Source organism: Salmo trutta, chromosome 1 (assembly GCF_901001165.1).
Source record: "Salmo trutta chromosome 1, fSalTru1.1, whole genome shotgun sequence".
Lineage (NCBI taxonomy): Eukaryota > Metazoa > Chordata > Actinopteri > Salmoniformes > Salmonidae > Salmo > Salmo trutta.
The window spans coordinates 5,186,700-5,201,303 of NC_042957.1; the positions used below are offsets into that span (position 1 = coordinate 5,186,700).

The following is a 14,604-nucleotide window of genomic DNA, read 5'->3' on the forward strand; positions in this document are numbered from 1 at the left end:
AATACCAAATATACAATACAACCATAGATTAGTCTATTTGTATTGTATTGTATTGGTCATTATCCAGTTTCAATATTGTGTAACATTGTGTCCTATTTTGTTCTATATTACTGACACGGGGACGATGTGATATTCAGAGCCAGTCAGGCAGAGACCAAACCATGTCCAAATTAAACAGTTTTACCTCGAGTCGAGGGTTTTATCCGGCTGATTGGATACTTTACGACTCGATGGCCTCGGGATTAAGACCCTGAAATCATCGAGACAGGGATAGACAGATGGAGAGCCCGGGCTACAGTGAAAGTAATACACCGACCATGTTTATATTGATTGATTTATTGATTAAAGGTTTTACTCAATCCTTTAAAAATACTCTCCCTTGTTGCGGCCATTTATTGTGTGAGTTCAGGGTTCAGTTGAACGGTCTTGATTGGACAGCGAGAGTCATTTGTAGGGAATTGTTTTATATGTATCTTTGAGATTAAATTATACTGAATATCAATTCATCCCTGAGAGAAACCTGAAACAATTAGATGAAAATTAAGTAGACTACAATTCAAATAGATGTTTGGATAGCCTATATCGCTTGCCTGACAACTCACACTTAATTCTTCCGCTGCTTGATGCATAATTCAGTCTGAGACTGCCATCAATAAAGTCCTTTGTGGTGATGTCAAAATTAGGAGTATTGTACAAAACAAAGTAATCAGTGATTGGATAATAATCTCTAACCAATTAGAGTATCAAAGACAAAGACTAATTTTCAAAGACTCATTTTCTGGCTCTGGCCCAACCCCATCTGTTTCTGGGACCAATCAGACCATCTAGAATGTATTTCCATTCTAGAAATCGTCAGGGAGGTAGGCTACTCAGATCCAGACTCATTGTGGTGAAAGTAACTAACATCCGTGGAAGTGGCATAGCGTTTGGCCAGAGCAAGGAGTTTGGGTAGACAGGCAACTATCGCAGCATTAAAAAAAAGTAATGATTTACCTTCTTATTAATTTATGTGGTTCATAATTGGATACTTGATATAGTTTAGAATGAACTCATCCCCTCAAGCGTCATCTCATGTAAAAGCATGATTCATTGGTAGCCTACTTTACCAAATGCATACATGCATGTAATCCATCATTTCGTTAGACTCGGACAGAAAACATAACAATGTTGAAGGATGTATCGATGTTCAACTCAGTTGAACAGAAGAAACCACTTAATAACTTCAAATATAGAAGAAGCATGTATGTCAAGAGAAAAGTACATTATTTTGTGAACCACAGTGAAGGCGGCAAAAAAAATAAAAAATCCTGCATCCTGATTAATGTCACCAATTCTGGACGGTTTGCAGTAACATTGTTTTTAATGGTGGTCTAATGTTGTCTGGAAATACCTTTACATTTACATTGTAGTCATTTAGCAGACGCTCTTATCCAGAGCGATTTACAGTAGTGAATGCATACATTTCACACATTTAATACTTTTTTTTTTCTCCCCGTACTGGTCCCCCGTGGGAATCGAACCCACAACCCTGGCGTTGCAAACACCATGCTCTACCAACTACCTTGTCTAAACAGAACCCAAGTCTTCCAATGTATTTCCATTTTAATCTGCCATCACGAAAGAATCGTTCGACCCCTGTGTTCTGTCGGCGTTAAATTCTCTCTGTGGTGATTGGCTGAGAGATACGACCCCCCCCCCTCCCCCTAGCGTGAGGAACCTGTAAAATCTGAGCGGGAAAACACACTGGTGATGACACGAGCGACTGGCTCGTGCAGGGCGGGAACACCAATCAGGGAATACCATCAGAGAGAACAGTCTGACATCATAACGGGGAAAAGAAGGTGACTGTTCTTTCAGACTTTTTTTGTTGTTGTTGTTGAATAAACCGAAGAAGAAGAAGAAGAAGAAGAAGAAAAAGGCTTCGTCTCTAAACCGAGTGGGCTCCGGACTCCAGCACCAAGCGTCAAAAAATATATATTGAAAAAAAAAGGCTTCGTTTCTAAACCGAGTGGGATCCGGACTACAGTACCAAGCGTCAAAAAAAATATATTAAAAAAAAGGCTTCGTTTCTAAACCGAGTGGGATCCGGACTCCAGTACCAATCGTCAAAAAAAAACATATAAAAAAAAGGCTTCGTCTCTAAACCGAGTGGGATCCGGACTCCAGCACGAAGGGTAAAAAAAAAATGCGTTTGACTACGACGCACAAGCGCCCAGGATTCGGAATCCAGGAGATTCTGGGTTTGAATAATGAGACGCCCGCCGCGGTTACGCGGCGTCCATTGGAATCTTTGCCGCACAGGGCGCACCTTCTGGCGGCTAGATCGGTTTTGGGCTCGGCGGGAGTCGGGATTGGGATGGGAATTATTGGTCCAGGAGGAGGAATTCATTCGTTTTACAGTCAGCCTGCCTTTCTGGAGGTGTTACAGGAGGCGCAGAGTGTTCACCTTCAGCCACTCAACAGGGCCAGGGCAATGGGACAGCTTGATGCGCACCACTCCGCAAGCTGCTCTGGTAAATGTGCAAACTATAGGCTAGCGTATAGGCCTATACATTCTAAAAGTATATATATTTTAAGTAGACAATAAGCAATTCATTTCACATATATCTCTTTATTTTTTATTTTTATGTTTATGTTTTTATCTTCATTAAATTGTACATTGAAAATGTAATTTTGGTCTTAACGATTGCAAATTCTCTTATCCTGTTTTTGAATATATTTCTACACTTTAGGATAACAGTTAATAAGTATTACATTGTAATTGTATTGGCAATAGACCTGTGGCTATTAGTTTAATGGTAAACTATGGCTATTCATTTACAGATTCAGATGACATATCCTCCAGTGAAAAGACATTTTCCAAATCATCGATGAACCAAAACAAGAAAAGAAAGAAGAGACGACACAGGTAAAACTCTAATGGCTATAACTAATGTTTATATAACTAATGTTTATATAACTAATGTTTATATAACTAATGTTTATATAACTAATGTTTATATAACTAATGTTTATCGCACTGTCTTTGAATTGGAGTATATGCCTTTGAGACATATATAAGTAAACAAAATGCGGTGAGAACTTGTTGGAAAGAGACATTTTCGAATTAATATAGCCTACAATATTCCTCAATTTTATAACAACTTGTATTTGAACGAAAACGTCAAAATAAGCAAATAATTATCAAGTATGAATTGAAATAGATTTCTTAAATTATTTGAATGCCTCGAAAATAAAGACCAGATGCTATATAGCCTATCTTATTTTTCAGTACATATTTTGCAATAAGAGACGGATATATATATATATATATTAGACTAATTAGTCAAGAGGTGGACATTTTCGATACAGTTTTCTAATGCAACAAACAAAACAAAGTAGAGTATCCCTTTCTTCTTAGGATAACAATATTCAACATAGGATAGCCTACAAGGTGTCCATATTTCTCATGCTGTATATTCTACAAGTAGCCTACATCAAGCAAATAAATCATGCTTAAAATAATGATGTGTAAATTATGTCCTGATAATGTAATTTATTTATGGAACTTATTCAAATGTAATTTATTTCTTCTAAATCAACATTTTCATTTTGGAGTTATTAAATAATTTGTTTTGTGCCCACTGCCATATGAACCAAACAAGCTAAATGTCATGCTTATTCATTCTCTCTCTCTCTCTCTCTCTCTCTCTCTCTCTCTCTCTCTCTCTCTCTCTCTCTCTCTCCTCTCTCTCTCTCTCTCTCTCTCTCTCTCTCTCTCTTCTCTCTCTCTCTCTCTCTCTCTCTCTCTCTCTCTATATATATATATATATATATATATATATATATATATATATATATATATATATATATATATATATATATAATGTCATCAAAATAACTTTGTTTGTGTGTGTGTTCCCTCTGTAATATTTCTATCAGGACTATATTCACGTCAGATCAGCTGGATGAGTTGGAGAAAGCTTTCAACGAGGCCCACTACCCTGATGTCTACGCCAGAGAGATGCTCTCCATGCAGACTGGACTTCCAGAGGACAGGATACAGGTACATAACGTACTGGAACCTGGCCATGTGTGTGTGGTGTGTGTGTGTTTGTTCATGCATGTATGTGTTTGTGTGTGTGTCAGTGTGTTTGTGTGTGTGTGTGTGTGTGTGCCTGTGTGTATGTTTGTGTGTTTGTGTGTGTGCGTGCATGCATGTATGTGTGTGTGTGTGTGTCAATGTGTGGTGTGTGTGTGTGTGTGTGTGTGTGTGTGTGCCTGCATGCTCACACATGAGTATGTATCCCCCATATACCTGCCACACACACACACACACACACACACACACACACACACACATCTCTCATCATCACCATACCCTCTCTGCTCAGTTAACACCCAATTTCCTCCTCTAGTTTGGCACCATTCCCCCTGGGACTCAGTCACTCAGTCATCCATTCATCCAGGCAGGCATAGAGATGCTTACCATTTACACTATACAAGCAGCACTCTCCTAGCCATGCTAGCCTCGCCCTCATGTGGGTGCTACAAAGCTAGCCTCGCCCTCATGTGGGTGCTACAAAGCTAGCCTCGCCCTCATGTGGGTGCTACAAAGCTAGCCTCGCCCTCATGTGGGTGCTACAAAGCTAGCCTCGCCCTCATGTGGGTGCTACAAAGCTAGCCTCGCCCTCATGTGGGTGCTACAAAGCTAGCCTTGCCCTCATGTGGGTGCTAACAAGCTAGCCTCGCCCTCATGTGGGCGCTAACAAGCTAGCCTCGCCCTCATGTGGGTGCTAACAAGCTAGCCTCGCCCTCATGTGGGTGCTAACAAGCTAGCCTCGCCCTCATGTGGGTGCTAACAAGCTAGCCTCGCCCTCATGTGGGTGCTAATGTAACCGATGTGAAATGGCTAGTTAGTTAGCGGTGGTGCGCGCTAATAGCATTTCAATCAGTGACATCACTCGCTCTGAGACTTGAAGTAGGGTTTCCCCTTGCGTTGCAAGGGCCGCGGCTTTTGTGGCGCGATGGGTAACGATGCTTCGAGAGGGTGGCTGTTGTCGATGTGTGCAAGGGTCCCTGGTTCGAGCCCGGGTTGGGACGAAGAGAGGGACGGAACCTACACTGTTACACTAACAAGCTAGCCTCGCCCTCATGTTGGTGCTAACAAGCTAGTCTCGCCCTCATGTGGGTGCTAACAAGCTAGTCTCGCCCTCATGTGGGTGCTAACAAGCTAGTCTCGCCCTCATGTGGGTGCTAACAAGCTAGCAAGAAAGCTAGGTAGTGCTACGTATCAACAGTCATTGTAAGGGGCGATCTTCGATTAATCACTTGCGTCGAGATATCGTGGAGGATTTGAATCATTTTTCATTTGGGTGGATTGGGGGGGTATATTTGTTCTGTTACACACGTGTTTCTTGCACATCACAACTCCCCCTGAGACCATTGTACAGCCCCCCGGGAGCAATTCGCTTTAAGTGCCTTGCTCAAGGGCACAGCGACAGATTTTACACCTTGTCGTCTCCGGTATTTGAACCAGTAACCTTTCAGTTACTGGCCCAACGCTCCACCCTCGAGTCTACATGCTGCCCTTATTTATATTTATTTGTTTTTAATTATTATTCTACTTTTTTTTTTTTTTACTTTAGTCCCGCCTTGTTCAGCTCCCACGGCCGTGCTGATGTCCCTCAATGGTCCTCCGTCCACTCCCCTTCTCTCTCTTTCCTTTCATTGAAAGTGAATGGCTTCCGATGTTTCACCGTGCGATGCCGCATCCTAGTGTCAATGCACTGTTAGGCACAAGGCGTGGTGGGAGCCAGAAATGAAATGATAACTACTGTGAAATGAATTAGCTTGGGTCAATGGCAGGGCTCTCCTGGGCTCTAGCTCTCTAATTTCCCTGGTGATATTTGAGCGCCTGTCGTCCATCGATTGGCTCTGAAAATTAACGTATTTTTCAATCAGCATCCATGCGCCCCTAGGGTCACCCTCCTGTCCTTTACTTTCTCAGCTCAGCTGCTTCACACACACACACACACACACACACACACACACACACACACACACACACACACACACACACACACACACACACACACACACACACACACACACACACACACACAGTCTTGTACAGCTAACCTTGTGGGGACACACAAATCAGTCCCATTCAAAATCCTATTTTCCCTAACCCCTAATCCTAACCTTAACCAAAAACCTAACCTTCACCCTAATCCTGAATCTAGCTCCTAACTCTAACCCTAGCTCCTAACCCTAACCCTAGCTCCTAACTCTAACCCTAGCTCCTAACTCTAACCCTAGCTCCTAACCCTAACCCTAACCCTAGCTCCTAACCCTAACCCTAGCTCCTAACTCTAACCCTAGCTCCTAACCCTAACCCTTAATGTAATTTAATGTAATTCTAATCCTAACACTAATTCTAACCTTAACCCTAAACCCCCTAGAAATAGCATTTGACCTCGTGGGGACTAACAAAATGTCTCCAGTTGGTCAAATTTTTGTTCATTTACTACTCTTGTGGGGACTAGAAGTTAAACATGTCCAAACACACACACACACACACACACACACACACACACACACACACACACACACACACATACACATACACACACACACACACACACACACACACCACACACACACACACACACCTCTGCTCTCTACTGAGCCCTGGAAGTAATTTATCATCATCAGACCTATCTCCAAGAGATAGGGGCTATCATCATACCTATCACCATGAGATAGGGGCTATCATTCTAGTTTGTTGGCGATGTGGACAGCAAGGAACTTGAAGCTCTCAACCTGCTCCACTACATCCCCGTCGATGAGAATGGGGATGTGCTCGGTGCTCCTTTTCCTGTAGTCCACAATCATCTCCTTTGTTTTGGTTACGTTGAGGGATAGGTTGTTATTCTTGCACCACCCGGCCAGGTCTCTGACCTCCTCCCTATAGGCTGTCTCGTCGTTGTTGGTGATCAGGACTACCACTGTTGTGTCGTCTGCAAACTTAATCTTAATGATTGTGTTGGAGTCGTGCATGGTCACGCAGTCGTGGGTGAACAGGGAGTACAGGAAGGGACAGAGCACGCACCCCTGAGGGGCTCCAGTTTTGAGGATCAGCATGACAGATGTATTGCTACCTACCCTCACCACATGGGGGCGACCCGTCAGGAAGTCCAGGATCCAGTTGCAGAGGGAGGTGTTTAGTCCCAGAATCCTTAGCTTGGTGATGAGCTTTGAGGGTATTATGGTGTTGAACGCTGAGCTGTAGTCAATGAACAGCATTCTCACCTAGGTGTTCCTTTTGTCCAGGTGGGAAAGGGCAGTGTGGTGTGCAATAGAGATTGCATCATCTGTGGATCTGTTTGGGCGGTATGCAAATTGGAGTGGGTCTAGGATTTCTGGGATAATGGTGTTGATGTGAGCCATTACCAGCCTTTCAAAGCACTTCATGGCTACGGACGTGAGTGCTATGGGTCTGTAGTCATTTAGGCAGGTTGCCTTAGTGTTCTTGGGCACAGGGACTATGGTGGTCTGCTTGAAACATGTTGGTATTACAGACTCAATCAACACGTCCTGGTAATCCATCTGGCCCCATGGCCTTGTGAATGTTGACCTGTTTAAAGGTCTTACTCACGTCGGTTACGGAGAGCGTGATCACACAGTCATCCAGAACAGCTGATGCTCTCATGCATGCCTTAGTGTTGCTTGCCTCGAAGCGATTTAGTTCGTCTGGTAGGCTCGTGTCACTGGGCAGCTTACGGCTGTGCTTCCCTTTGTAGTCTGTAATAGTTTGCAAGCCCTGCCACATAAGACGAGCGTTGGAGCCGGTGTAGTACGATTCAATCTTAGCCCTGTATTGGCGCTTTGCCTGTTTGATGGTTCGTCGGAGGGCATAGCAGGATTTCTTATAAGCTTCCGGGTTAGAGTCCCGCACCTTGAAAGCGGCAGCTCTACCCTTTAGCTCAGTGCGAATGTTGCCTGTAATCCATGGGTTCTGGTTGGGGTGTGTACATACAGTCACTGTGGGGATGACGTGCTCGATGCACTTATTGATAAAGCGTGACTGATGTGGTGTACTCCTTAATGCCATCGGAAGAATCCCGGAACATGTTCCAGTCTGTGATAGCAAAACAGTCCTGTAGTTTAGCATCTGCTTCATCTGACCACTTTTTTATAGACTGAGTCACTGGTGCTTCCTGCTTTAATTTTTGTTTGTAAGCAGGAATCAGGAGGATAGAATTGTGGTCAGATTTACCAAATTAAGGGCGAGGGAGAGCTTTGTACGCGTCTCTGTGTGTGGAGTACAGGTGATCTAGATTTTTTTCCCTCTGGTTGCTTATTTAACATGTTGATAGAGATTAGGTAAAACTGATTTAAGTTTCCCTGCATTAAAGTCTCCGGCCACTAGGAGTGCCGCCTCTGGGTGAGCGGTTTCCTGTTTGCTTATTTCCTTATAGTGCTGACTGACTGCGGTCTTAGTGCCAGCATCCGTCTGTGGTGGTAAATAAACAGCCTTGAAAAGTAGACCACACTATGGCAAATAGTGTGGTCTACAGTTTATCATAAGATACTCTACTTCAGGCGAGCAAAATCTAGAGACTTCCTTAGATTTCGTGTACCAACTGTTGTTTACAAATATGCACAGACCGCCCCCCCTCGTCTTACCGGAGTGTGCTGTTCTATCTTGCCGGTGCAGCTTATATCCTGCTAGCTGTATATCCATGTCATCATTCAGTCACGATTCCGTGAAACATAAGATGTTACAGTTTTTGATGTCCCGTTGGTAGGATATTCGTGATCGTACCTCGTTTAATTTATTGTCCAATGATTGTACGTTGGCGAGTAATATTGACGGTAACGGCAGCTTTCCCACTCGCCTTCTGCGGATTCTTGCGAGGCACCCGCTCTATGTCCTCTGTACCTGCGTCTCTTTCTCTTGCCAATAACGGGGTGCTTGGCCTTGTCGGGTGTTAGCAGTATATCTTGTGTGTCCTGCTTGTTGAAGAAAAAATATTTGTCTAATCCGAGGTGAGTGATTGCTGTCCTGATGTCCAGAAGCTCTTTTTTGCCGTAAGATACGGTGGCAGAAACATTATGTACAAAATAAGTTACAAATAACGAGAAAAAAACACATAATAGCACAATTCGTTAGGCGCCAGTAAAACTGCTGCCATTTCTTCCAGCACCATTTTATTGAACCTGTATGTACAGTTGAAGTCGAAAGTTTACATACACCTTAGCCAAATACATTTAAACTCAGTTTTTCACAATTCCTGACATTTAATCCTAGTAAAAATTCCCTGTCTTAGGTCAGTTAGGATCACCACTTTATTTTAAGAATGGGAAATGTCAGAATAATAGTAGAGAGTGATTTATTTCAGCTTTTGTTTCATTCATCACATTCCCAGAGGGACAGAAGTTTACATACACTCAATTAGTATTTGGTAGCATTGCCTTTAAATTGTTTAACTTGGGTCAAACGTTTCGGGTAGCCTTCCACAAGCTTCCCACAATAAGCTGGGTGAATTTTGGCCCATTCCTCCTGACAGAGCTAGTGTAACTGAGTCAGGTTTGTAGGCCTCCTTGCTTGCCTACACTTTTTCGGTTCTGCCCATACATTTTCTATAGGATTAAGGTCAGGGCTTTGTGATGGCCACTCCAATACCTTAACTTTGTTGTCCTTAAGCCATTTTGCCACAACTTTGTAAGTATGCTTGGGGTCATTGTCCATTTGGAAGACCCATTTGCGACCAAGCTTTAATTTCCTGACTGATGTCTTGAGATGTTGCTTCAATATATCCACATAATTTTCATACCTCATGATGCCATCTATTTTGTGAAGGGCACCAGTCCCACCTGCAGCAAAGCACCCCCACTACATGATGCTGCCACCCCCGTGCTTCACGGTTGGGATGGTGTTCTTCGGCTTGCAAGCCTCCCCCTTTTTCCTCCAAACATAACGATGGCCATTATGGCCAAACAGTTCTATTTTTGTTTCATCAGACCAGAGGACATTTCTCCAAAAAGTACAATCTTTGTCCCCATGTGCAGTTGCAAACCATAGTCTGGCTTTTTTATGGTGGTTTTGGAGCAGTGGCTTCTTCCTTGCTGGTTATGTCGATATAGGACTTGTTTTACTGTGGATATAGATACTTTTGTACCTGTTTCCTCTAGCATCTTCACAAGGTCCTTTGCTGTTGTTCTAGGATTGATTTGCACTTTTCGCACCAAAGTACGTTCAACTCTAGGAGACAGAACGCGTCTCTTCCTGAGCGGTATGACGGCTGCATGGTCCCATGGTGTTTATACTTGCGTACTATTGTCTGTACAGATGAACGTGGTATCTTCAGGCGTTTGGAAGTTGCTCCCAAGGATGAACCAGACTTGTGGAGGCCTACACATTTTTTTTCAGAGGTCTTGGCTGATTTCTTTTGTTTTTCCCATGATGTCAAACAAAGAGGCACTGAGTTTGAAGGTAGGCCTGCGTGGTCCCATGGTGTTTATACTTGCGTACTATTGTTTGTACAGATGAACGTGGTACCTTCAGGCGTTTGGAAGTTGCTCCCAAGGATGAACCAGACTTGTGGAGGTCTACAAATTTTTTTTTTCAGAGGTCTTGGCTGATTTCTTTTGATTTTCCCATGATGTCAAGCAAAGAGGCACTGAGTTTGAAGGTAGGCCTTGAAATACACCTGCAGGTACACCTCCACTTGACTCAAATTATGTCAATTAGCCTATCAGAAGCTTCTAAAGCCATGACATCATTTTCTGGAATTTTCCAAGCTGTTTAAAGGCACAGTCACCTTAGTGTATGTAAACTTCTGACCCACTGGAATTGTGATACAGTGAATTAGAAGTGAAATAATCTGTCTGTAAACAATTGTTGGAAAAATTACTTGTGTCATGCACAAAGTAGATGTCCTAACCGACTTGCCAAAACTATAGTTTGTTAACAAGAAATTTGTGGACTAGTTTAAAAACGAGTTTTAATGACTCCAACCTAAGTGTATGTAAACTTCTGACTTCAACTGTATGTATTGTTATGTAGGCTATGCACCTTTTTTAAATGTATGTAGTTCTGTTCTTGTCTATGGATTTTCTGTATTATGTCATGTTTTGTGTGGACCCCAAGAAATGTAGCTGCTGCTTTTGCAACAACTTATGGGGATCCTAATATAATACCAAATACATTTAGTGGCTGCTATGTCAATTTGTTGTTTATGACTTATGCATGATGCACTGTCCATATAATTTGGCTGATCATATATTTTGACTTGTGTGTTATATTATATTGAATGACATCCACGACTAAAGACCATAAAATTGTCAGAGACTCCAGTCACCCAAGTTATAGACTGTTTTCTCTGCTACCACATGGCGGTACCGGAGCGCCAAGTCTAGGACCAAAAGGCTCCTCAACAGCTTCTACCCCCAAGCCATTAGACTGCTGAACAATTCATAAAATCACCACCGGACAATTTACACTGACCCCCCCCCCTTTTGTACACTGCTGCTACTCGCTGTTTGTTTGTTACCTATGGATAGTCACTTCACCCCCACCTACATGTACAAATTACCTCTACTAACCTGTATCCCTGCACACTGACTCGTTACCGGTGCCCCTGTATATAGCCTCGTTATTTATTCTTATTGTGTTACTTTTTATTATTACTTTTTATTTTAATCTACTTGGTAAATATTTTCTTCTTCTTGAGCTACACTGTTGTTTAAGAGCTTGTAAGTAAGCATTTCACGGTAAAGTCTACACTTGTTGTATTCGGCGCATGATGACAAATAAAGTTTGATTTGATGTTTCTTCATATTGTACCAAGATGTTAAAATAAACCTAAACATACATCCTCTGTCCCTGCAGGTTTGGTTTCAGAACCGTCGTGCCAAGTGGAGGAAGAGGGAGAAGTGTTGGGGTCATAGCAGTGTGATGGCGGAGTACGGCCTGTACGGTGCCATGGTCCGCCACTCCATCCCTCTGCCTGAGTCCATCCTCAAGTCAGCCAAGAACGGTATCATGGACTCCTGTGCCCCATGGCTACTTGGTAAGGTACTGCATTAATGTGTGTTGGTGGGTTGGAGTGTGTGTGTGTGTGTATCCACAGTACGGTGTCACTGTCTCATTGATCTATGCTACTCAATAGACAGATAGGACAGGCAGAGATTTTAATTCAATGTGATAAAGTAGGATTATCACGTTATTGATTAACACCCATCATTGATACTTTCATCAACTCCCGACAAGCCCTGGGATGAAGTCTGACATTGAGATCATGGCCCTGCTTTATTAAAAAAATGTAGTTAGTGCAGTATGTACGGCTGAGAACATTAAGGTGGACGGCTTGCTTTACCTAATAATCAGGAAATCAAGGTAAGACCCAGATGCAGACCGTGTAACACTGTTTATTACAGCAACAGGGGCAAAGGTACAGGACGGGCAGGCAGGCTCAGGGTCAGGCAGAGTGGTCAGGCGGGTGGGTACAGGGTCAGGACAGGCAAGGGTCAAAAACCAGGAGGACGAGAAAAGAGAGACTGGGGAAAGCAGGCGCTGATACATAAAACGCTGGTTGGCTTGACAAACAGGACGAACTGGCAACAGACAGAGAACACAGGTATAAATACAGAAGGGATAATGGGGAAGATGGGCGACACCTGGAGGGGGGGTGGAGACAATCACAAAGACAGGTGAAACAGATCAGGGTGTGACACCTAACCACATACCGTAGTTCAACGAGCAGTTTAAACCTCTCTGAACTGTTAGTGAAGGCTCCTTTCCCATGTTGCCTCTTCACTATGCTGGAGGTCAGAAACAATAACTGACTAAGACCTTCTACCACTTGCCAGCTACAGCTCAGTACGAGCTTGAGTTTCCTAGTACTGTAGCGCCACTGTTTTTAGACGTGTGTGTGTGTGTGTGTGTGTGTGTGTGTGTGTGTGTGTGTGTGTGTGTGTGTGTGTGTGTGTGTGTGTGTGTGTGTGTCTCTTCAAGTGGGATGTGTTCTCACTCTGTTGCTAACCGGAATACCAACGATTCCTTTTCCTTCCAGGTATGCACAAGAAGTCCATAGATACCCCTGTTCCGACCTCTCCTGTAAAACTGGAAGCTCCCCTCTCCAAACTTCCTGCCAGGGAACGAGAGAGGGAGAGAGTGGTAGAGCGAAAGGTGGAGGAAGAGGAGGAGGAGCAGGAGGAGAGGAGAGAGAATACTAGATCGCCCATATCCAAGGAGGAACTGAGAGAGAATAGCATCGCTGTACTCAGGGCTAAAGCTCTGGAACACAGCGTTAAGATGCTAGGGACACATCCTGGTGGCGGACCACTGGGGACAGTTTCAGGAGACGGACCAGGGGGGCAGAGACAGCCGATGGAGACAGAGGACAAACAGACAGGACAGTTGAAGCCTGTAGAAAAGATAGAGCCCAGTCACTGATATGAATGCATTCTTCTGAAGACTGTGCTAGAGCTTGTTGATGCCGTCTCTGTAAAGAACAATGTTTACATATTCCTGACATCCATATTATTAGAAACAAGACAGTAGTCACAATATACATTATTCTTGCTAGCAAAAAAAGATTCATAATGTTTCTTTGACACCAATACCGGATATCGTCAACCTCCCAATCTTCCTGTCATGGGGATTCATTTTATCCAGATCAAATTTTCCATCATGGGAATTCCAACTCAGTAAACTGTTACATCTATACCCCGGTCTATAACTGTCTACTATGTTGTAAGCTGGCAGCTATTTGGCAGCGTGCTATTGTACAACTTTAAGAAAACTTACTATTTGGTTACATGGATCAGTCTTTACATATGTACTGGCCCATATTATTCTCCAAGGTAATAGTCAAACCACACAAGGTGAAAGATACATGTTATGATTAAATGCTGTGGAATAATGTGAAAATCAAGAGGCTCATCTTGAGAGGATGCATTAACATTTTTACACAAAATAGCCTATCCCCTTGAAATATACACCTGCTCGTCTTAACATCTCGTTCCAAAATCATGGGCATTAATATGGAGTTGGTCCCCCCCTTTGCTGCTATAACAGCCTACACTCTTCTGGGAAAGGCTTTCCACTAGATGTTGGAACATCGCTGTGGGGATTTGCTTCCATTCAGCCACAAGAGCATTAGTGAGGTTGGACACTGATGTTGGGTGATTAGGCCTGGCTCACAGTCGCCGTTCCAGTTCATCCCAAATGTGTTCGATGGGGTTGAGGTTAGGGCTCTGTTCAGGTCAGTCAAGTTCTTCCACACCGATCTCGACAAACCATTTCTGTATGGACCTCGCTTTTGAGCACAGGGACATTGTCATGCTGAAACAGGAAAGGGCCTTCCCCAAACTGTTGCCACAAAGTTGGAATCACAGAATCATCTAGAATGTTATTGTATACTGTAGCGTTAAGATTTCCCTTCACTGGAACTAAGGGGCCCAAACCATGAAAAACAGCCCCAAACCATTATTCCTCCTCCACCAAACTTTACAGTTGGCACTATGCATTGGGGCAGGTAAGGTTGTCCTGGCATCTGCCAAACCCAGATTTGTCCGTCGGACTGCCAGATGGTGAAGCGTGATTCATCACTC

The 14,604-nt window shown here is 43.4% G+C and overlaps 1 protein-coding gene across 1 annotated transcript; it reads left to right on the plus strand.

Annotated features, from left to right (window-relative positions):
* The first annotated feature begins 1,735 nt into the window (after positions 1 to 1,735).
* On the plus strand, positions 1,736 to 13,921 carry LOC115152292 (visual system homeobox 2-like). The gene is made up of 5 exons (XM_029697077.1): positions 1,736 to 2,513; positions 2,824 to 2,908; positions 3,922 to 4,045; positions 11,879 to 12,059; positions 13,062 to 13,921. The coding sequence occupies exons 1-5, from the start codon at positions 2,186 to 2,188 to the stop codon at positions 13,442 to 13,444; spliced, it is 1,101 nt and encodes a 366-aa protein (XP_029552937.1). The 5' UTR covers positions 1,736 to 2,185; the 3' UTR covers positions 13,445 to 13,921.
* Positions 13,922 to 14,604: the final 683 nt, after the last annotated feature.